At 38.8% G+C, this 24,462-nt stretch overlaps 3 protein-coding genes across 3 annotated transcripts in view; 2 read left to right on the forward strand and 1 right to left on the reverse strand.

Moving 5' to 3' along the window:
• LOC117129172 (nucleolar protein 58-like) lies at positions 1-15,159 on the forward strand. The gene is made up of 2 exons (XM_033282577.1): positions 1-1,391; positions 2,671-15,159. The coding sequence occupies exon 2, from the start codon at positions 8,246-8,248 to the stop codon at positions 9,212-9,214; it is 969 nt and encodes a 322-aa protein (XP_033138468.1). The 5' UTR covers positions 1-1,391; positions 2,671-8,245; the 3' UTR covers positions 9,215-15,159.
• Positions 14,899-22,999, reverse strand: LOC117129170. Its single transcript, XM_033282574.1, has 2 exons — positions 17,796-22,999; positions 14,899-17,765 (listed from the first exon to the last, which is right to left on the reverse strand). Exons 1-2 carry the CDS (start codon positions 18,162-18,164, stop codon positions 17,007-17,009), a joined length of 1,128 nt encoding a protein of 375 aa, XP_033138465.1. The 5' UTR covers positions 18,165-22,999; the 3' UTR covers positions 14,899-17,006.
• LOC103849422 overlaps positions 21,932-24,462 on the forward strand; it is a 3,363-nt gene continuing 832 nt past the window's right edge. The window contains exons 1-3 of the mRNA XM_033282853.1: positions 21,932-21,971; positions 22,107-22,545; positions 24,104-24,450. Of these exons, the coding sequence (XP_033138744.1) occupies positions 21,932-21,971; positions 22,107-22,545; positions 24,104-24,450 (826 nt within the window). The remainder of the gene's footprint in view (positions 21,972-22,106; positions 22,546-24,103; positions 24,451-24,462) is intronic.

The raw sequence follows: 24,462 nt of genomic DNA on the forward strand, positions 1-24,462 counted from the left end.
TAAAGGATTGTATTTCTGTGTAACTTGATCAGTTCGTGAATGGCGTTAATTGTATTGGTGTTTATAGGTCTTTGAGATTATTGAGTGAAAGTTTGTGAGTTGCTGTGATTTGTGATAGACTGCGTAGTGGATGGAGATGGTATTTTGTTTGTGGTTTCTTGAGTGTGTTAACTTCGTTGTACGACTGGCGTTTTTTAAAAAGAAAAATTAAAGATGTTCGTTACATTCTGGGAGCAAAGTTGGAGTTGTTGAAATTTTGTTGTTAAACGTTCACACCTCTGTTTCAATATTGTAGTCTGTCTCAAGATGTTCGTTACATTCTGGGAGCAAAGTTGGAGTTGTTGAAATTTTGTTGTTAAACGTTCACACCTCTGTTTCAATATTGTAGTCTGTGTCTCCGACATCCAGTACTGGACCATAGATCGATAGCGACTATTTTTGTTTGATACGAGATGGATCGGTGAATAAAGCCTGATGGAATCAAATATCAACAGGATGGTTATCAATATTGCTGGCATGAGATTTTGATTTGTAAGAAGGCGAATCTACATTTTTTTGGGCAATTTTATTTCATTAAAATAAAAAGGGTGGGGGGAGAGTCTGGTTTTGGGTCCATTAACAGTCCAATACAACTAAATGAGTTTTGAAACAGACCTTTGCAAGAGCATCAACCTGTGAATTCTCAATCCTAGAGATGAAATAGAAAGAAACGTCAACAAACATAACAGAAGAGATGTTACAGATGTCGTGAACGATCCCTTAGATCTCTTTGTCGAAAAGCTTGTTGTTCAATACTCTCATGAGAGTTTGATTGCCAGAGCATATCCTGAGAATCTTAAATTCCAGTGTAACTGCCGTTTGAAGAGCCGATTTCACGGCGAGGACTTCTGTAACGGTCCGGTTCCTAGACCAAAATATTTTTAACGAGAGCCCGTTAAGACTGCAGCCCATTAGGGTAAATGATCTAGGGTTTTCTCCTTTTCCTATAAATGAAGTTGCCTCCTCTCACATTTCTCTCATTCTGAAACTTGAGCGAAGCTCTGCAGAGATTTAGAGAGACTAGGAAACCCTAGCCGTCAAGCTTCTCTTTTCCTTTTCTCTCATCTTCTCTCATGCCTCTCTCTCTCTCTCCCTCTCCTTTCTCTTTCCGTTGGATCTCTTCCTCTCTCCTCGCCGTGAGTCCCCCGAGAGCAAGACGAGCCGCCGGTGGTGGTGGTGGTGGTCGTCCAAGAGGTGGTGGGGGTGATCGTCCGAGTGTGGTGATGGTGGTGGCTGTGTGGTGTTGTGGTGGTAACCATATCTCGTCTCTCTCTTGTTTACTTGTTCCAGATCTGTTCAAATCTCATCCTCTTTGTCTCTTTTTCTAGATCCAGATCCAGATCTAGGCTAAGGTGGAGTGTTTCGAACCCATCTTTGTCCCATGTACTGTATACTTTTTTATGTTGGAGTTAGGTGTGATTAGACCCTGTTTGAGAGCTAGGTTGATAGAACATGTTTATTGCTAGGATGATAGATGAATGGATCACGATTCATAAGAACCCTCATACTGTTAAATGAGACTTAATGAACTGTCTTGTGTTGTTGTGGTGATGATTGATTGATAATTGATGCTTGTATGATTGGATGTGCAGTCCTATGTATTGTTTGTGATTAAAGCTATGATGGTAGAAAGAAGCGAATGCTAGGATGATGGATGAGTATCGATTGTTAATGTTATTGTAAGTAGAACATGAGTGTGATGTGTATTGTGTGTGACACCGATAACGGGTGGCGTCTAGTGAACGAGTATGAGTATGAGTCTAGTGTAAAGGAATGAGAATGAGAATGAGAAAGTGAAAGTGAATGAGAATGAGATTGGATAAGTGAATGACGTTAAGGATAAGTATGGGGTGGGTGATCATATGGAATATAGAGGGCGTACGTGGGGTAGTAGTTCTACGCTAGGCACCCATAGGAGCTGTGGGAACCCACATGAATATGGGCTAGTGGTCTAGCGAGAACTACCCACGGAGAACGAGAAGACGAGCCAGCCGCGAGCGGCGGGATATAAAAACGTGCATTGTAGGAGTCATTAGTTCATGGTTGGGTATCTGGGTGCTAAGATGGAGTCTTGTATGTCGAGTCGGTTAAGTCTATGGTTTGGTGTGTGTGGCGATGAGTGAGGTCATTGTATTGGTTGATCGCTAGGTTGATAGAAACGCCGAGAATTGTGAATGCTTAGAAATGACGATGATATGAAATGATAGTTGCATTAACTGATTGTAGTGGTCTAGCGAAAGCTACCCACGGAGAACGAGAAGACGAGCCAGCCGCGAGAGGCGAGATATAAAAACGTGCATTGTAGGAGTCATTAGTTCATGGTCGGGTATGTGGGTGTTAAGATGGAGTCAGTCTTGTATGTCGAGTCAGTTAAGTCTATGGTTTGGTGTGTGTGGCGATGAGTGTGGTCATTGTATTGGTTGATCGCTAGGTTGATAGAAACGTCAAGAATTATGAATGATTAGAAATGATGATGATATGAAATGATAGTTGCATTAACTGATTGTAGTAGCTAGTCAGTCCTAGTTTCCGCATAGAGTAGTATAGAGTGTCGTGCGGGCAGGCTGGTCTAGAGTCACTTCACTGAGGAACTTGTTGCTCATCCCTCCTTTTCCATTTCTCTGTGCGCAGGACTGTAAGTAGAAGTATATGGATGTGGGTGTGACGGTATTTCAAAGAAAGTTATGCGTCTGTCGACTCTTGAGACCAGTAACGGGACACGTAGGGTTGTCTAAATGAGTAGACATGTGTCCATAACACCCTTTCGATAACCCCGGTTGGACGCCGGGGGATCGGGCCGCTACAATATGTATCAGAGCGGGGGTTAAGATCCCTTAGTTCTGCCCTAAGGGATCGGCATTTTCGATGTTTTCAAAAAAAAAAAAAACTTGTTTTTGTTAAAAGAAAAGAGTTTGTGAAAGTTTTGATTCTCCTAAAAGTTTTGAAAACGATTTCAAAATCACCCACTATATCTATAAGTCTATTAAGGTTTTTATCAGATCCATTTTACTTGCATAATTTTTTTCTGAGCTTAATTCATTCCTTCGTTTTTAAAAGATCTCGAGCAGAGTTGTTCTCGCCTTGTATGCCTCCCTTGTATGATGTGTGATTGTGTGAGTTCTTTTCGGGATCAGGTGTTAAGTTCGGGAGTCTGGAGCCTTGTAATTCATGGACGAATTCCGATTAACACGGGGAGAATTGTAGCGGCCCGGTTTCTAGATCAAAAATTTCTTAAGGAGAGCCAGTTAAGACTGCAGCCCATTAGGGTAAATAACCTAGGGTTTCCTCCTTTTCCTATAAATGAAGCTGTCTACTCTCACATTTTTCTCATTCTGAAACTTAAGCGAAGCTCTGCAGAGATTTAGAGAGACTAGGAAACCCTAGCCGTCAAGCTTCTCTCTTCCTTTTCTCTATTCTTCTCTCACGCCTCTCTCTCTCCCTCTCCTTTCTCTTTCCGTTGGATCTCTTCCTCTCTCCTCGCCGCGAGTCCCCCGAGAGCAAGCCGAGCTGCCGGTGGTGGTCGTCCAAGAGGTGGTGGGGGTGATCGTCCGAGTGTGGTGATGGTGGTGGTTGTGTGGTGTTGTGGTGGTGACCAGATCTCGTCTCTCTCTTGTTTACTTGTTCCAGATCTGTTCAAATCTCATCTCCTTTGTTTCTTGTTCCAGATCCAGATCCAGATCTAGGCTAAGATGGAGTGTCTCGAACCCATCTTGTTCCCATGTACTGTATACTCCTTTATGTTGGAGTTAGGTTTGATTAGACCCTGTTTGAGAGCTAGGTTGATAGAACATGTTTATTTCTAGGATGATAAATGAATGGATCACGATGCATAAGAACCCTCATACTGTTAAATGGGACTAAATGAACTGTCTTGTGTTGTTGTGGTGATGATTGATTGGTAATTGATGCTTGTATGATTGGATGTGCAGTCCCATGTATTGTTTGTGATTAATGCTAGGATGGTAGAAAGAAGCGAATGCTAGGATGATGGATGAGTATTGATTGTTAATGTTATTGTAAGTAGAACCTGAGTGTGATGTGTATTGTGTGTGACACCGATAACGGGTGGCATCTACTGAACGAGTATGAGTCTAAGTGTAAAGGAATGAGAATGAGAATGAGAAAGTGAAAGTGAATGAGAATGAGATTGGATAAGTGAATGACGTTAAGGATAAGTATGGGGTGGGTAGAGGGCATACGTGGGGTAGTAGTTCTACGCTAGGCACCCATAGGAACTGTGGGAACCCACAGGAATATGAGGTAGTGGTCTAGCGAGAGCTACCCACGGAGAACGAGAAGACGAGCCAGCCACGAGAGCCGGGATATAAAAACATGCATTGTAGGAGTCATTAATTCGTGGTCGGGTATCTGGGTGTTAAGATGGAGTCAGTCTTGTATGTCAAGTCGGTTAAGTCTATGGTTTGGTGTGTGTGGCGATGAGTGAGGTCATTGTATTGGTTGATCGCTAGGTTGATAGAAACGTCGAGAATTGTGAATGCTTAGAAATGATGATGATATGAAATGATAGTTGCATTAACAGATTGTAGTGGTCTAGCGAGAGCTACCCACGGAGAACGAGAAGACGAGCCAGCCGCGAGAGGCGGGATATAAAAACGTGCATTGTATGAGTCATTAGTTCATGGTCGGTATATGGGTGTTAAGATGGAGTCAGTCTTGTATGTCGAGTCGGTTAAGTCTATGGTTTGGTGTGTGTGGCGATGAGTGAGGTCATTGTATTGGTTGATCGCTAGGTTGATAGAAACGTCGAGAATTGTGAATGCTTAGAAATGACGATGATATGAAATGATAGTTGCATTAACTGATTGTAGTGGCTAGTCATTCCTAGTTCCCGCATAGAGTAGTATAGAGTGTCGTGCGGGCAGGCTGGTCTAGAGTCACTTAACTGAGTAACTTGTTGCTCATTCCTTCCTTTCCATTTCCCTATGTGCAGGACTATAAGTAGAAGTATATGGATGTGGGTGTGACGGTATTTCAAAGAAGGTTATGCGTCCGTCGACTCTTAGGACGAGTAACGAGACACGTAGGGTTGTCTAAATGAGTAGACACGTGTCCATAACACCCTTTCGATAACCCCGGTCGGACGCTGGGGGATCGGGCTGTTACAACTTCTCCCATTAGCGGATAGCTCACTGAAGGTGAATCTCGAGGAAGTATAAACTGATTTGACAAAACTATATGAAGAAGTTTTGGGTCTTCGGAAAATTAAAAAACAATTTATCGCGACGAAAAATTATATCGAGAACAAAAAAAGAAATACGTGGCATACAAAAAAAATATAGAAATTCAAAATTTTATCATGTATTAAAGAAGGCAATGTTTTTGGGCCTGTACGATAAAGAGGATAAGTGGTTTACTTCGAAAACAGAAGTAAAAGGGGTTGCAGTTAACTTTTTTAATGACCTGTTTCAGTCATGAGGTCCCAAAAATAATCACGGGCAATCAAAATAATAGGTTACAACTTTGACTATGGAAGAAGAGACGAGATCAGCAGTATTTATGATGCATAAAGCGCGAGAACGTAAGCATGACAACCTTATTTTTCAGTAATATTGGTCAATTATCAACACATATGTGGTTAATATGGTCAATAATTTTTCCAGATCAGGCATTTTTTATGAGACTTATATATTTTAAAACTAGTCATGGGAATTTAGTTCTCAGTTCCGATTTCGGTTTGGCTCTTCGGTTTTTTTTTATTTTTGGGTTTTAGAAATTTATGATCTTACAGATATTTAGAAAATTCGGTCCAGTTCTAGTTTTTCCTTTTGGTTTTCGGTTTGGTTTGGGTAACAAAGATCCAAGATAATTTCGAACCCCAATTGATTCCAGTTCTTTTTCAATTAATTCAGGTTGAAAAGTAAGAAAATTCATGGTTTTTGGACTAGATATCATTTTTTTTTTTGGTGGGAGGGGGGTGGGGGGTGGGGGAGATAGAAAATTTATATGATTTTAAATATTTCAAATAAAAAATATTCAAGTAATTCAGTTTTTAGTTATTTTGGTTATAAATAGTAGAGAAAATGACTAGACTATTACAAAAAAGTGAGGTAATGACTAGACTAATACAAATCTTTTGAAAATGACTAGAGTGTTTTTAGAACCCTAGTAAATTACTGTTTAAGCCCTTTATTATTTTTTTTAGTTATGATTAATTTTAATTTGAAAATCCACATCAGAAGTAATGAAACTACGTCACTTAACACGAAGGAAAATCAAACGACGATCATTAACTTCTCCGAGACTGTTCTCACACTAAACCCTAACTGTTTTCGAAATCGTGTTCACTACAACTCTTCTCGGCAAAGCGGCTTCTCTGAAATAATCTCCGTAATCTTCTTCTCTAGTCTCCGTTTCTCTGAAATCGTGTGTCCGTAAGCTTCTTCTTCAGATTGGTTGTCTCCTCAAATCTCCTTAATCGTATTCTCTGGTATATTTCGAGGCTTTGCTCTGAGTTTTTCGAGTATTTGAGTGAGTATAATTAATGCTGTGAGTTAGATATATGTTTTGTCTGAGTTTGAGTTAGTATTCGTTACGGCTGATTTAGGATCCTTAACGACTGATTTATAGAAGGTAATTGTGACTGATTTAGTATTCTTTGAGACTGATTTATTTATGTAATGATGGCTGAGTTATGTTTTGTGGCTTGTTTATTTTATGTCTTTCTTCTGATTTATCATTGATATGTTATATATGTCTTTTTTTATCAGATGGATGTTTCCGAAGATCTAGCAAGGGATTACCCTCCAAGACTTTACCCTGAAGGGGCTTCTATTTTTGAAAACAAAAGCATTAATACGAATAGCCATTTTTCTGAGATCCCTCGACTTAGACAAGCAATTGGAATAGATGTGTGGGATAATCTGAAGACGTATCCTGTTGGATTGATTGCTAAACTGGCTGAGAGCAAATTGGTGTGGTCTGGTAAGACCGTACATTATCTACTTTGTAGACAGCTGCGAGTCTATAAGAAGGAGCTTTGGTCTCTCGTTGTTGATCAACCTCTCAGGTTTAGCTTAATAGAATTTGGTGAGATCACGGGTTTAAACACAAATCCACTGCCAGAAGAAAGTTTTGAACCTGATCCAGAGAATTACAAAGCGTTGTGGGAGTTATTGAAAGTGCCGCTTGGGTGCGGACCCAAGTTTGATGAGCTTATAGAAGCTTTAACGGAGTGTCCATTCTGGAGTGCTGATCAGCGGAAATGGTATGGGCTGTTGTTTCTTCAAGCCATTGGACTTTATGGCTTGCATCATAATTGTAGAATACCCTTTGAAAGTGCAAAAAGAGTATTCGATGATGACGCCCTGATGACTTATCCTTGGGGTCGGACTGCCTATGAATTTCTTGTTGATTCTATCAAGTTGTTGCATCCACAAGGAGGGTCGTACACCCTTAGCGGCTTCAAGGACGTGTTATTAGTTTGGGCGTATGAATCTGTCACAGTGTTCGGAGAGCTTTATGGCAGAAAAGTGAATCCAGACGAAATTCCGCTTTTGCGATGGGGTGGAAGTCGTACTCGTGCAAGTCTTGCTACTACAATAGCTAAGGAGATGAATGATCATGGAACAGTAAGGTTTAAATCAGACATATGAATCCTGTAATGTAATGTCTGAGTTATTGGATTATTTTATGGTTGAGTTGTTAATTTTAATGACTGATTTATGTTTTTGTGTTGTAGGTGCGTGTGAGGAAAATGGTGATGAAGGAGGGTCTAGAAGAGCTGTTTCCTCAGTAGAAGGATGAAGCAGATGACCCACAACTTGATAACCTAATTAAAGATATACATGCAGATAGGTTTGTTAGAGATTTTTATGTGCAATCGAATGAGAAGAACAAAAAAACGAAGGCTGGAGTTTCGTCAGAGGCTGAGCCACCCTCAAAGAAGCAGAAGAAAGGTAAGAAACAGAAGGAGGTGAAAATCAATGAGGGTGAAACTGCTGTTGTAGAGGAGAAGGAGAGTGCAAAAGAGAAGGGTCGTAGCGAAGCGGTTCTGCTGAACATAGTTGCTCATCTCGAGAAGTTGGACCGAAAATTTGACTCGAGATTAACAGAATACGACACCAAGTTTGGAGATTTTTCCCAAGGCCTTTTGGATACCATTGGAGATACAGTGAAAACTACAGTTGAAGAGCGTCTGAGAGTTTTGGGGGTGTCCAATAGTAGTCAACCTGAAGGTCAACACGTGATGGTCTCAGAAGACAACCAACAGCCGGAGTCCAATAGTGGTCAACCTGATGGTCAAAACGTGATGGTCTCAGAAGACAACCGACAGCCGGACTCCAATAGTGGTCAACCTGCATCTAAGACCCCTATTGATAAACAGTCCGAAGACAGCCAACCGCAAAAGACCCCTGATAAAGGCCAATCTGAGAAGAATCTGGCAGATGATATTGCTAAAGCTGATGCGAAAGGTATGGGAGCAAAGCTGAATTCGAAGGTTGTCAGGGATAAGGCTGCTGGGGTGAAAAAGAACTTGGATTCGGCGTTTGGTAATGCCGATGCAACAAATGCTGATTTGGTCTCTGATTCTCCTGGAAAGGAACCACCATTCGGACGCGGTTGCAGGGGCTTAGGGAAAAGAAATAACTTAGCGGCTGATTTGGAGAGGAATGAAACTGAGTTAAAGAAGAAGCAGAAGCAAGAAGAAGCTGAGTTGAAGAGGAAGAAGAAGCAAGAAGAGGCTGAGTTAAAGAAGAAGCAGAAGAAAGAAGAGGCTGAGTTAAAGAAGAAAAAGAAGCAAGAAGAGGCTGATTTAAAGAAGAAGAAGAAGCAAGAAGAGGCTGACTCAAAGAAGGATATTCCTGCTTCAAAAAGGACTCGCAGTGGTACAATAAGAATACCCATTCCGACTAAGCAAATTAAGAACACCAAGTATTCAGACGAACTGTGGCCGGAATCTGATGTGGAGGAAGATGAAAGGAAAAGGTGTGGAAGAATAAAGGAGTATCGGCTGAAAGCTGTTCAATTATCTCCAGATGGGTCTCAAATGAGTGCGGAATTTGGTCCTTCTGTACCATTTCTCCACATCGGAGACAATGTAACGACGTGCATGAGAAAAGGTTTTGAACCTTCACCTGCAATATATGTTCCCCTAGGACCTGTTGATCCGGTTAAAAGGGATAATCTTTTGCAACACCTAAAGCCACACGAGTAAGGACTTTTGCACCATTTCGTTGATTTTAGCTAATAAAAAGATTTTGCAGAGACTGAGTTGTGTTAAATTATCAGGAAAATTCCACATGGAGAAGCTCACGAGGATATTGAGTTCTACAGAATCCTCATCACTCCAAGACCTTGGCCCATCAAAGAATATGGATGGCTGGTTCAAAATGTAAGTATGCAGCTGAGTTATATTTACTTTACGGCTAAGTTATAAGTATGGTACAGGTGAGTTATATTATCTGTGCAGCATATTGCTTCGTATATTAGAGTCCTCATTCAAAGGTCCAAACAAGATCCCAGTCCATTCTGGTCCAAGCGCGTTGCCTTTATAGACTCTTGGTTCCTTGAATCATGGGTTCACGATTATAAGCAGTTCGAAGTCAAACCAGAAATGGTCAAATTCAAAGGAAGTGGTTACGAGAAGTTAGCAAACGGTTTGATCCCCACAGACATTCAGACAAAGTTGCGGTGGTTTACAGATGTAGATCACTTGTACGGAGTGGTTAATATTGGCGGCAATCATTGGGTGGGTTTTCACGCGGATCTGCATAAAGAGAAGGTTGATTGCTATGATTCAATCGTTAGAGAGAAAACACTCGAAAGTGATCTGAGAATGCTAAAATTCTTTGGGCCGCTTACTCGTATGCTCCCTGCGATTCTGAATGCCTTTATTCCTGATGATATCCGAGTCCATACCAAGAAAGATTTTGTATTTAGACGAAGAACAAAACGTATTGTTCCACAAAACAACCTGAGAGGCGACTGTGGAGTGTATTCATTGAAGTTCGTCGAGTGTCTAGCGCTTGGTGTAGCTTTTGATGGGATATCGGATGAAAATATTCAAGGTTTGAGAATGAAGATGGCAGCAGATGTCTTCAATGAAGGAAGTTGTTGTAGTTTGGTAGGGTCGTTTGGCGATGAATGAAGATGAGTTTTGTATGACTTATGGCTAGATATTTTGTACTTGACTTAAAGTTATGATTTGTTTATCGTAACTCAGCCACCTTGTTTAAATTACGCAGCCGTTACGTTAGATATAGCTCAGCCGCCCTCAAACCATATCCTAAAATAGGGAAATATTTAATAAGTCAGCCGATTCTTCTTCATAAAACAGCCGTTTAGGTAGATATAGCTCAGCCAAACCTCAAACCATACCCTAAGATAGGAAAATATTTAATAAGTCAGCCGATTCGTCTTCATAAAGCAGCCGTTAAGGTAGATAAAAGTCAGCCATACCTCAAACCATACCCTGAATTAAAATAATTGATATGTTTATACTTAAAAATGTTATAACATTCCCTAATAAGTGAATATATAATCAACCGAACGTCTCTTATTTATTAAATTAACGAGTTTAGAATCGATCATGATCTTGAGGTATATGTTGTCTTGCAGTTACTTAAAACCTTACATGTAGATATAGAGTGTGATCATAATACAACTCTCCTAAACTATATACAACGCATTTTAAGACTAAATTTATGTTATTTGTTATATTTATCACACCGTTATTCCAAATCCTAAACATAAATTCCTAAATAAACAAACCTAAACTCTAAATACTAAACCCTAAATCCCAAATATTAAATCAGCCGTAATAGGCTATATAACTCGGCCGCCACGTTTGTTAAATGTTGTCGTTTGGCGGGAAATAAGATAAATGAATTTTGAGAAATTTCAATTCCCGCCGTTTCACGTTCTATGTTTCTCTATATATAGTGCCCTCTCTAATACCCTTTCTTACGCCTTTATCTCTCTAGAAAAAACCTAAACAATATCTCTCTATCCCCATCAAAAGCCATGCCGATTGTTCCTGAAAATTCAGAGAGGTTAGAGAACAGTGTTTTTTGCGATACTAAGCTCTGCAAATCGTGAAAACCTCCCTGTTCTATACCCTGGTCCGTGTGACTTGCTTGACACAACCAGCCCTACATGGTTTAAATTTTTAACTGATCTCTCCCTGGTCATCCCGACGATTCTTGCAGAAGGATGGGTTCATGCATGGCTGACATACTGCGACATTCCCGATCATTTTAAAGAACGCTGGTTTCTTCAACTCGCTGTAAGGCCCGACATTTGTTCATATATATTAATATATACCATCGGTCTATAATCTTTGTATTTTTTGTTTGCCGTAGCGGACAAACACATGGGATCGAAGGCATCATTTGACAGTTTGGCGTAATTTTAATCTTGTGGCCAGAAGTCTATTTCGTTCTCAGATGCGCCATTTGAGGTGGACTTGGTTGGAAGGAGGCGAGAAGCCAACTTGGATGCTAACCAGCGTTTGGCTTGATCTCTGCCACATGTTTGAAGAGTCTGGTCCAGATAATTTTGGTTTCTGAAAGTCTTTTCGTGTCTGTATTTTGAACTTCATTATTTCAGCCATAACTTGTTTCAATGATTCAGCCGCAACTAGTTTGAATGTAATCTCGGCTACATGTTTGAAGAGTCTGGTCCAGATAATTTTGGTTCCTGAAAGTCTTTTCGTGTCTGTATTTTGAACTTCATTATTTCAGCCATAACTTGTTTCAATGATTCAGCCGCAACTAGTTTGAATGTAATCTCGGCCACACATTTTATATAATTCAGCCATAACTTGTTTCAATAACTCAGCCGTAATTATATTTTGAAACGCATTATTTCTGTTTGTGAATGTTATCTCGGCCACATATCTAATATAAATAACTCAGTCATCATTGTATTTAAATAACCCAGCATCGATTTAATTTTAAGAGGCGGTATATGGGAAGTTCCATCATTATGCGCGTGGGAAAATTTGGCTGCCATGATAATATCGAGACTCATTATTACGATTTTTTATATATATGTTTCATTTACAATATCGAGACACTGATATTATATTGTATTTTATATATTTAATAGTATTATATCTGTGATGTCGTATCTTTTCTTACAAAGTAAAACAATTTTTAGTTTCCAAGGACTTTGAAATCTATTTTAACAATGTCTTCCTCATCCTTCACCTCAGGAAATTATTACAGACGACGTAGGAATACGGAAAGAGGAACGCCGAAAGAGTGTTGGTGTGGTGCACCATCTGACATTTTTACATCTGGAAGCGAAACAGATCCAGGAAGATTGTAATATCGATGAAACGTCCAATGGATGATGTCTATGGCGCGGATGCTGTCGAAGGTTATAACAAAGGGAAAATGAAAACGACGGAGCATTACAGGGCGCTTCTCCGCTTGGCCAAGGAACAAAGGCAATCTGAATCTGAATGGAACGACGCCTCCAGCAAAGTTAATTCTATTGCTGCGCGCATGGAATTGCTTGATGCCATTATCAAGGCCGAAGGCAAATTTGACCTCGTGGCTGAGTTGGAGACACTTACCGCTCAGCATTGTGAAGCCGAAGCAGAGTTGGGAGCTGTGAAGGTCATCGACCCTGACTGGTGTAAGCTTCATGAAAAATGGATGCTGGATGATTAATCTCATGTCATCAACTTCTCTTTTATTTTTATGTTTTTTAAGACCGGATTTTATGTACTATGTAACACACATCATGTTTTATTTTCTACCTATTCACATAACTCAGTCGTGACATAAATTAACACAAATCAGTTTTTATGCATCAATAACTCAGCTTTGGAAACAATTAACTCAGCCTTTAAATAGCATTTAATCAAATATCAGAAAATAACATTATTATGCGTGTGAGAATTTTTGGCTGCCATGATAATATCGAGACTCATTATTAATATGTCTTTACATATAGAGATACGACAAGCACTCATGTATTATAACTAACAATAACTCAGCAAGACGGTTCATTTATCCAGACCAGTGTAAATCGAGACCATTATTATGCGCGTGATCAAATTCAGTTGCCATGAGTTTTTCGATGTTTTCCTCGACTCTAATTGGCCAGTAAGATATAATTCAGCCAACTCAGTCGAAACATGATTCGCGACGGTTGGGATTTCACGTGAATTTTAATAAATCAAATTTAATATTAGGCGTGAAATAAAATTAACTCAGCTGTAAAAAGAATTAATTCAGCCTTCAAATAGCATGTACCTAGCCTAAGAAACAATTAACTCAGCCTTGGTAACAATTAACTCAGCCTTTAAATAGCATTTAATCAAATATCAGAAAATAACATTATTATGCGTGTGAGAATTTTTGGCTGCCATGATAATATCGAGACTCATTATTAGTATGTCTTTACATATAGGGATACAGCAAGCACTCATGTATTATAACTAACAATAACTCAGCAAGACGGTTCATTTATCCAGACCAGTGTAAATCGAGACCATTATTATGCGCGTGATCAAATTCAGTTGCCATGAGTTTTTTGATGTTTTCCCCGACTCTAATTGGCCAGTAAGATATAATTCAGCCAACTCAGTCGAAACATGATTCGCAACGGTTGGGATTTCACGTGAATTTTAATAAATCAAATTTAATTTTAGGCGTGTGAAAATAATTCAAGGTTCTAACAAATATCGAGACCTTTATACTATCGAGACAATAAAATTTTATTTAATGGAGTTTCTTGTTAGGTTGGTTTAATTCAGTCCTATGTTTTAATCAAATCATTTAATAACCGTGAAATTAAATTAACTAAGCTGTAAAAACAAATAATTCAGTATTCAAATAGCATTTACCTAGCCTAAGAAACAATTAACTCAGCATTGGACACAATTAACTCAGCCCTTAAATAGATTTTACTTAGCCTTACAAAAATTAACTCAGCCTCCAAATAGATTTTACGTTGCCTTAGGAACCATTAACTCAGTCTTCAAATATATTTAACTTAGCCAACGAAACAATTAACTCAGCCTATAAATAGCATTTAATCAAATATTAGAAAACAACAACTTAGCTATAGAATGTTAGTCTCGACATACAACATACTGGAATAGCAAATAACATAAAAGATAAGTTTCGATACATTACATTTTCACCACTTCCTTGTGTCCCTTAACATGCTTATCGGTTCAAAATCACGTAAGAACAAGCCGAGCTCTTTGATCCAGAAACAGCGTTTACACAGGTTATCATCCTTAGTGACATCAATGTGCCACAAGCAGTGACATTGTCGCTGCACAAGATTTGCACATTGGCATCTGTAGAACGATGACATAAAAAAGTTAATGAACAGGACCTTATGGTCGCGAAAATAGTCACCATGCCACAAACCCCAACCCCATTTAACAGAGCGCACTAGTTTACCGATCCTGCCAACAGATTCTAATGGAATACCATGAAAATACTTCCCTTCACCCTCAAAGATTGCTTGAGTTATTGCGTGTGTATACACAACACGCTCATATCCAGCATCTGCTGCACGCTTCAAGAGAGAAAGCCCTTCTTCATAAAGGTCCAAGGAGTAGAAAAACTGTACACCTTTTATATAAAGCGTGCTTGGATTTCCCTCATCGTAGCAAGCTTTCAACAACTCAGAAGGCATAGTGAGTCCCCAGGGAACGGATAAAACATCGAGGAAATGGTAAACCCCACGCCGCTCTGCTAACGCCTTCATCAACCTCGACGATGCTTTGAGGCGAAAGAGATCTTGGATGGAGTTACGGGCCGCACGTTCAACCACTACCGCCTGAATTTCTTCAGGCAATTCAAGAAGAGGGAAAAATTCTATTTACTCTCTCAGGGGTGAAAATGATTTAGATAGATAGAGAAAATGTGTAAAATATAGAGTTGAAAGTCTTATTTATTGGCAGTGTGAAACTCAGTCGTCTGACGACCTTTCTTTTTTTTGGCGGGAATTTTTAAAGAATAAACATGAAAATCAACAAATCAGCCGTAATACAAAAACATTAAAACCATAAACTAAGCCCATGTTAACACTAACCCAGCCGTTACGCATATCAGAGTCGTTGAGATGCTTTCCAAAGGACATGAAAAATAACAGCCCGGCCATAAGTATTAACTATTAAAATCAACAACCCAGACGTAAGAAAGACATGAAAATCAACAAATCAGCCGTAATACAAAAACATTAAAACCATAAACTAAGCCCTAATACAAAAACATGAAAATCCTTACAACAACCCAGACGTAATAAAAACATGAAAATCAACAAATCAGCCGTAATACAAAAACATTAAAACCATAAACTAAGCCGTAATACAAAAACATGAAAATCCCTACAACACTTGCTTACATCGGACAAGTTTTCGCATTATGACCACTCTGTCTACATCGAGAACATGTGTGCTCTTTTCTAGGACGTTTGTTTGATAGTGCAACTTCTAAAGCAGATTTCATCCTATTTTTCTTCGGTCTGCCTGGTGGTTGACGTACAGTCGGGGGCAAGCAGCGTTGGTTAGCCACGAGTTCTGGAACAGGTTGCGCTGAATCAACCGGCATGACCGATTCAGCGTATGCGCTAACCAAATAATTGCTGGTATAGTAAGGACTGCACAGGGATATACGAGAAACATTCCTGTACTCCGCCGCTGCGATTGCGTGTACACATGGTAATTTCTCGAGTTCGAAACGGCGACATGTGCACTTTCGCTCTACCAAATTAACAACATGCAAAGACTCGCCGGAAGATCCATATTTAACTTCAGTGTGATGATCATCAATCCTCTGTACCGCCAAATCTCTGGCGGCAGTTACACGACTCTATTAAAAAATATATAATTAATGTGAAACGACTGACTTAGTATATCTTAAGGGCTGACTTAAGAGCTGTAAAGACTGACTTATGAATTTAAAGGCTGACTAATTTTTTTAAAGGCTTACTTACATGTAGTAGTTTCTCCACACCACGAGTAAGCGTGGTTCGCTGCGATCTGGCATCCTCTCTTCGTTCAGCAAACCATCTGGTCATCATAACCCGTATCGATTCTAATATCCGAACAATGTTAAGACCTCTAGCATTTGACAATGCTCTGTTCATTGATTCCGCTATGTTCGTAGTCATCAAATTGTACCTCTCGCCCGGGAAATGAACACGCGTCCACAGTCGGACATCAGCCCTTTGGAGGTAGCCGTGGAGTGCTGGATTAATCGCTTCAATCTCCTCGAAAATCTGAGTAAAGTCAGACATCCTAAAACATCTCGCCGCTTTCTTCACCAGACGAAATGCATTTTTTCCTTTGTACCGTCCCAGTATATTCTTATATAGATGGTACGTGCAAATTCCACGAAAAGCAAGCGGATACACATTTGTAATGGCTTTCCCAATCGAGTTATGCCTATCTGAGATTATCGCAAGACCCTCGTCGTCAGGAATCAAAAGTTTTAGTTGCGTAAAAAACTAATGCCAGGAATCATCATTTTCAGTGTCAACCACTGCGAAGGCTATTGGAAAAATCTGAAAGTTACCATCCTGAGCTAGTGCTGTGAGAAGCGTCCCTTTGTATCTACCATTAAGAAACGTACCGTCGACAACCACAACTTTGCGCATGAAAGGAAACCCATTTACGCTCGCACCAAACGCAAGAAACACATACATGAATTTTCCATTCTCATCGATTTGAAGACGCGCAATTGTACTCGGATTTTCCCTTATTATCATGTATAAGTAAGAAGACAAGCGTTCAAACCCACTCTCAGGTGTTCCCTGAACGATTTCCCTTGCAAATTTCAGCGTCCGGTAAGATTTCCAATATTTCATCTGTTCACATGAAAAACGATACACATAACTCAGCCACATCATACAATTAAGTCAGTCACAACGTAAAACTAATTCAACACTATTTTAATATAACTCGGCCGCATTGTGTAAATATATCAGCCGTTACGAAACACATATTACTCAGCTGTTTCGTAAACATAACTCAGTTACACCAAAGTAATTACCTTTACACCAAACTGCTTAGTGATAGCTATTCCAACACTCGTAGGGTGAATGGCCGGACCAACGTCGCCGAGAAAGTTCTTGTACAACTCTCCTAAAATATCTGGTGTTGCATTTCGACATCGATTAGAACGCCCAGTTGTAGAACATGTATGATTCGATTCGTAAATACAAACATAGAACGCCGGGGATTCCCCTTTGGTAGAAGCACGAACCCTCCAGATACATCCATCAACCCAACACTTAACAATGAATAATGTTCGGGTTGATATGTCTACATCATAATCAAATCGATCCTTTACTGTAAGAAGTTTCAGTCGTCTCTCCAAATCGGCTTTACTCTCGTATCGTTGCCCTACCGCAAGATTTAACGAAGACATATCCAACCTTGGAAGAACCTCCTCACTCTCTTTAGACCCGATCATCGAGAAGTTCTGATATATCTTCTTGGGAGGTATCGTTGGTGACTCTTCGTCTTCTAAAGGAGAGTCACCGTATGAACTGAAGTTATCATCTTCAGATGACGCACCGTCCGAGTCGTCGAACATATCAAATCGGCTATCAAATTCATCGTCTTCTTCGTTTTCTTTGCCTGTTTCATCTTCTCCGCCTACGTTCTGATTTTCTCCTTCCACAATACTAGAGCAATCAATCTCATTGTCCTCTTCTTCCTTCTCCGAACTGCAACCATCGTAACTCCCACTGTAATTATCGTCTCTGGACTCAACTTCTGACGCTTCTACTTCTGACGCTTCTACTTCTGACGCTTCTACTTCTGAGCTAAAACTGAAGTTTGTTTTAGTCTTCTCTCTTGCTCTGTCGTCCTTGTTCTCCGTAATCTCAACACAAAGACGTAGTTGTTCGATTTTCTTTAGGGCTACAAAACCTTGCAACTGCCGAGTATTGGACACGTACACTGGTGGAGTGTCGTGCGCCTTCAATGCTTTATTCGAGAACATGTAGCTTAGCTGAATATGATCACTCATTTCATTCAATCCGTAATCATCGAGAACAGACTTTGCGAAAGCTTCATGTGTAGAATTCTCATCTAAATGGAGAACTCTACACCCTCTACTATCAGCGTTGAATACATATTTGTTTTTCTTAATCCAGTTACCGGAAACAATAATAACCAGATACATAACCAACTGAGATAGATGAAGAAGAGAAATAACGGGTATGAAAGGGGAAGAGAGGAATATGAACAGGCTGATTAAAACCTAGTTTTGAAGTAGCGAAGCGTTACTGATGACATGGCAAATCCGAATTGATGACATGGCAGCTGACATGGAAATTCGGTTTTTCAGCCACCAAAATAATATATAACTCAGACAGCCTAAGTCAGTCCACATGTAGTAAGTAAGTCTGCCGAAACGTGGATACTAGTTCAGTAATTAATTTTTTTCGATAACCCATCTGTAAATAGGATGAAATAGAATAAGCCAACCATATCGTTTAACAATTCAGCCGTAAACCAATATTATTCTAGTAATTAATCTTTCGCTAATAACTCAACCACAATATAGCTGAGTTTCATGTTAAACCATCCAGCTTCGGCTGATTTAAGATAACCCAGCCGTCAAACATCCCATAACCCAGCCATTTGGTGTTCATTAACTCAGCCGTGGGTATATAACTGAGTCGTGTCTTTACTACGACTCAACCAAATTTTCCAGAAATCATTCCATCGATGATTAAGTCAGCCGTAACGTCAGTACGTAAGTCAGCCGTTGTCCAATAACTCAACTAGATTCATATAACTCAACCCTTATGCGTGGTTTACTTATCGTCTTAAATCAGCCTTTTTTACTAAGTCAACTATTTTATTATAAGTCAGCCGACACTTATACATATACCAGCCGTAACGAAAGACGTATTCTTTTACGGCTGACTTAATGAAAACACGGAAGCGTATTCCTACGTGTCGCCGGATTTTGCTTACGTGGCGTTAAAAAGTAATGGCATTCTCGTAAATACGTTTTTTCTCATAACGTGGATAAAGGGCACGCTTGGCATTTAAAAAATACCAGTAATAAAAAAAAAGATTTGTATGGTTCTGGTCATAAGTACTAAAATATATAATATCTGAGTCAACTTCCCTAAATAGTATTTTAAAATTATTTGATTATTTAAAAACTAAATGTAGTTAATGTATAAGTATAAAAATTATATTATAAAAATTTGGGTACCTATTCAGCTTTTGGTTCCATTCCAGTTATTTGGTCATAGAGATAATATGATCTTCTTGGGTAATTGGTAGGATCCAAACTCAAACCGAACCTCTAGAAGACAGATCTAAAAAAGTTCAAATATCATTTTTAGATTAAGTAAGATTCATGTTTTGATTCGCCAAGCACATATAACTTCTTAATGAAAGTTATACACTCGGGCTTGACCAATAAACAAGAACTTGAATAATCCAATAAGCTTACAAATTTTGAAAAAAAGTTGAGGTTTTGGAATGAAATGAGATAGAAGTGCAAGATGAATGGTTTGTGTGTACGAAATGAGGATATGAAGATGTAGATATTGATTTTAGGTGCATTTAGCGTTTGAAATTAGATGATCATGGTAGTTGATAGATTGATGATAATAACAATGTTTTAAATAAAAGAGTTGATAAGGATGATAGAGTAAAACAATCATTCATGAAAAAGTAACAATATTCTCGTGAATAACTTGAATTTCTAGGGTGAGTAAGGAAAATAAAAATTTCAAAAAGTTAGGTTACTTGTGCATTTTTGTCTTCAAATTTTAGGTCATTTCTGTAAAACCACAATTAAAATAGTATATATAATTTTTTGAAACTATTATATGCGTAAGCATCAACTTTATATCTATGGTAATTAAAATTAGAGTGCATTATTCTATAGGACACTTTATAGTCTTTCTTTACATTATAAGATACAATACGCTGGAAATGCACTTTCACTAAGTCCAATGTGTGTTTTAGACCAAAATACCCTCTTTCCATGTGAAGAGAAACATCATAATTCGATTTTGTTTCTAGTTTATTTACTTTCTAAATATTTTTTTGTATTGTTATCAGTTCATCCCTTGTTTCTTTCTTCATTTGTTTTATCAAAATTAGAAATATATAAATAAATAAATTGGATACAATATATTGTATTTTTTTATTCTCTATATTTCAACATCTATTTTCATATATTTTTTTCTATAATTTTGACATTTATATATGGATATGAAAGTCGTGGACACACTAGTTATGGATGGAAAAATGTAGATGAAATAAATGTGGACAAATAAATGGGCTTTTTGCAAATTTGACTCAAAACTCAAAGTCAAACACAAATCTAACGTCTCCTTCTTTTTTATATATTTTTGCTCTATTCACCCCACATATTCAAATTATTTACGAAAATATCATTAATTTTTTTTTTAAATAGCTTTTTTACTCTCTTAACCTCATCATCTTCAAGTACTTACAAGATTGCCATTGCCATCAATACCCCAACCACAATGAACAACCAATTTGAAGCTCTTAATGCACCTAAAATCGATTTACACTCTCACTTTCTCACTTATTATGAAATAAAAACAACATCTCTTTCACTTTGCCTCCATATTCATCCAAAAAACTCAAGCTTTTGATTCAATTTTTTTTTATGGTTGATAGAGCCATTCAAGCATACTATTCTTGGTGGGTTACTTTCGTTTGAGGTTCTGGGTGGTTGGAGAAGACTCTATGTGCTAAGGAAGTCATCTCACTAGTTTAAGGTATGAAATTGAAATTTTTTCCAGATCTGTTCGCGTAGAAGACTTACCCGTAAGTAGTCTAGTTTTAGAAGACTTACGGGTAAGTCTTCTGGTTAAACGGACGACTTACTTGTAAGTCGTCATCTTTGTTTGTTAAAAACAATCTAGAGAATAACCTAGACGACTTACTGGTAAGTCGCCTAGGATAAACGAGTTATTTTTGCATTTGACCGAATTATGTCAGAAATTTGATTTTTCCTGGACGACTTACCAGTCAGTCGTCTCCGAGAAAACAAAAATTTCAATATTTTATTAAAGCTAGACGACTTATCTGTAAATCGACTCAGATTACTTTTACAATTGGAAACTAAAACTTAAGTATTTAACTTTTCCCAGACGACTTACGCAGAAGTCGTCATACTTAAAAGTCGTCCGAGTTACTTGAAAGTCATCCGAGTTACTTGAAAGTCGTCCAGGATAAGCAAAGTCGTCCAGATTTATTTCCTAGATTCTGGTCAAACCTTGCTTATCTCGGACGACTTTCTCGTAAGTCGTCCGACTTTCTCGTAAGTCGTCTACCTGGACGACTTTCAAGTTAGTCGTCTGGGTAAAGTTAAATATTTAAGTTTCTTTTTCGAATTGGAAACTAACCTGAGAAGACTTACAAATAAGTCGTCTAGCTTTAATAAAATATTGAAATTTTTGTTTACCCAGAGACGACTTACTGGTAAGTCGTCCAAGAAAAGTCAAATATCTGACACAATTCGGTCAAATGCAAACTAACCCGTTTTATCCCAGACAACTTACCAGTAAGTCGTCTAGAGTTTTTTTTAACAAACACAGCTGGACGACTTACTTGTAAGTCGTCCTATTTAAAATTCAATTGCAAAAATAATCTGTTTGGACGACTTACTGGTATGTCGTCTGCGTCAATGTTTAGTAAACTTTCATTTTCTCTATGTTTACCAATGTGTTTTATTTTGAATTTTTGCAGATGATGCGTCAGTTACATACGGAGAATGGTTGTTGAAAGATTGCTGTTGGGATTTTGTGGTTCATAATGTCAAAGGAGCGAAAATGTTTTTTTAGTGAATGTTCGACACATGCTGAACTTCTTGCAATGGTACAAGAAGATTATAACCTGGACATGAGCATAAAATATGTGGAGATAACCTACTCATTACCAGTAGAAATGTTGCTGGCTCCAGGCACCCCTCCTATTCATGTTACAAGTGATAGACAAGTTCGAAACTTGCTCGAGATAACCAAAACGCATGGAGTACAGCTTTGTGTATCAAGTCGTAGCAAGGTGGAAACAGTTTCAGAGTTCAGGGAAGAAGATGATGAAGCTGATGAATGTTTTGAAGAAGATGATGATGATTTGGTTGAAGATGAAAATCATGATGGGGAGGAGGATGATGGGGAGGAGGACGATGGGGAGGAGGATGATGGGGAGGAGGATGCTGATATCTCTATTTTTGCTGAAGCGGACGAGAATGGTGAGGATTACAATGTTTATGGAAAGGTTGAAGATGAAGATGAGGAAGATGATGATATGTGTTTTGAAGATTTCAAAAAGATTAAAGGAGGAAGATCGAATGGTAACAATATCTATGTCAACCAGAGTTTTGTTAGCAAGGATGCACTGCTTTCAGAGCTGCGGTTGACAGCAGTAAGGCTTAGGTTCTCCTTCAGAATATACAAGTCAACGAAAACTCTCCTTGTGACAACATGTCCGGTAAGTAGTTGTGAATGGAAGATCAGAGCGAATGTGAAATATGGGACAAACACGTTTTGGGTAACAAAGTATGTGGAAAAACATACATGCTCAGTGGGAGACTGATATCACTCAAATTACCCTAAAGAGTGTTACTCTCATCAAAAGAGGTCGAGTTATAGTACTTAGGGATCGAATCCACAAGGAGCTAGGGAACCGATTAGATCTAATAGTTATATGATTAAGCTAGGCTAATAGGTTTTAAAGCAATAAAATAAATATAGTAAACTAGAAAGCAGTAAATAAGATGAACAAGATAACTGTTCAGCTTGGCAAGGGTTGTTTGATGGAAGGATGGTTGATAGATCTAGGGTTTCTATTCAGGTGTTGGAGATTATAATTCCTATAGGTACCTATTTGTTGCATGCATGATATGTTAGAGTTCAACCGCTTAACTCAGTGATCAGCTGTCGCATGTTTCACTGGGTAACAAGCTAGATCTCGTGTCTCAACGGTTAGTATGTTGACAACGAAAGAGTGTCGATCGATGGTCTATTAAGACGTCGACCGATACACCTTTGCCTACGTCGACCGATAGTCAGTTGAGGACATCGATCGACAGGTTCTAGCCAGGCCTATGCGCGAGTATGAAATGCCCTATTAAGATACTAAATTGGCGGTTAGCCCTCTCTAGCAGTCCTAATATGATAGATAGATGTCAGGATGGGATAACAAGGGTGCTTGAGTATGCAATCCTATGATCAAGTTCTAGTTAATTACTCTAAAACAAGTAATGAATACAAATCTATCATGAATATCACAACAAGGCAGATCTATAGTTTGGGGCTAATCCCACAAACCTATCTGAACCCTAAACCTAACAGGTGGATCTACTCAGAAATGAAAACAAAAATCATAGATGAATAGATATAAACTGAAATAAAACAGATCAATAAAACCAATGGAGTTCCAGGAGGACTCTGATAGGAGTTCCTCCCTTCTCTCCTCTCAGAGAAACAATGGAAATGAAAGTGTGTAGAAAGCGTAGAAAGCGTAGCCGTCAACAATGGCTTAGAAATAACATAAATAGGGTTTCTAGTCGTCCAAGGGCATTTTGGTAATTTGTAGCTTCTAGGGCTTCACGCAGTCATAAAATATATAAGGCCCATGATCTGGGATCTCCATCGATCGACGTGCAGAGTGCTGCATCGATCGACGCGGCTTTCTCTTCTCGGCAGCTTCCTCTCGCGAGGTAGACTGACCACTCTTCAGTAAAACGGGCATAACTTCCGCTACAGGACGCCGATTGACCTGAGACTGGTGGAATTGGAAAGATTACTCAAAGCTATATCTTGTGTCAAAATATAGGCTCAATCTAACCGTCGGATGGTCTCCATCCATAGCTAAACATCTGACGCGTCTGTGCAACTCTGCACCTCCAAAGGCTCCAAAAGACTCCAAAATCACCATATTTCTCCTAAACGTCCCTGAACTTGTAAATACTCTAAATAGACTCCAAAACGTAATAATTATATATTAAAACACTTAAAAACACTTATAGACCATGATTAAAAATGGGTAAAATATATGGTCTATGAGAGACCGAATCGCTCAGTGGAGACACTGTACTCTGAATTATGTTGGTAGGCTTTTCATTGATCGTGTTGGAATCATTGATGGGTTGAATCAGCAGCATATCACTCATGCAATGAAGAACATGTTTGGCATGAAGCTTGATTACACCACTTCATACATAGCACTTTTATATGCACAAACATTGGTGAGAGGATCAGCAGAAGATGGGTATTCGCGTCTGCCATCATATCTCGAGCAAATCTCCTTAGCAAATCCCGATTTTATCACAGCTATAGAACTTGATTCTATCAATAGAATAAAGTGTCTATTTCTCTCTTTTGGAGCTTCTATCAAAGGTTTTAAGTATCAGAGAAGGGTGATTGTGGTGGATGAGACTCACCTAAGTGGGAAGTATGGAGGTGTTATGTTAG

This window comes from Brassica rapa, chromosome A10 (genome assembly GCF_000309985.2).
Source record: "Brassica rapa cultivar Chiifu-401-42 chromosome A10, CAAS_Brap_v3.01, whole genome shotgun sequence".
Lineage (NCBI taxonomy): Eukaryota > Viridiplantae > Streptophyta > Magnoliopsida > Brassicales > Brassicaceae > Brassica > Brassica rapa.

Coding starts and splice junctions, on each gene's coding strand:
- LOC117129170 (XM_033282574.1), bottom strand. CDS start 18,164: ATGTATCTGGTTATTATTGTTTCCGGTAACTGGATTAAGAAAAACAAA. Junction 17,766..17,795: donor ACTTCAGTTTTAGCTCAGAA/GTAGAAGCGTCA, acceptor GAAGCGTCAGAA/GTAGAAGCGTCAGAAGTTGA.
- LOC117129172 (XM_033282577.1), top strand. CDS start 8,246: ATGGTCTCAGAAGACAACCAACAGCCGGAGTCCAATAGTGGTCAACCT.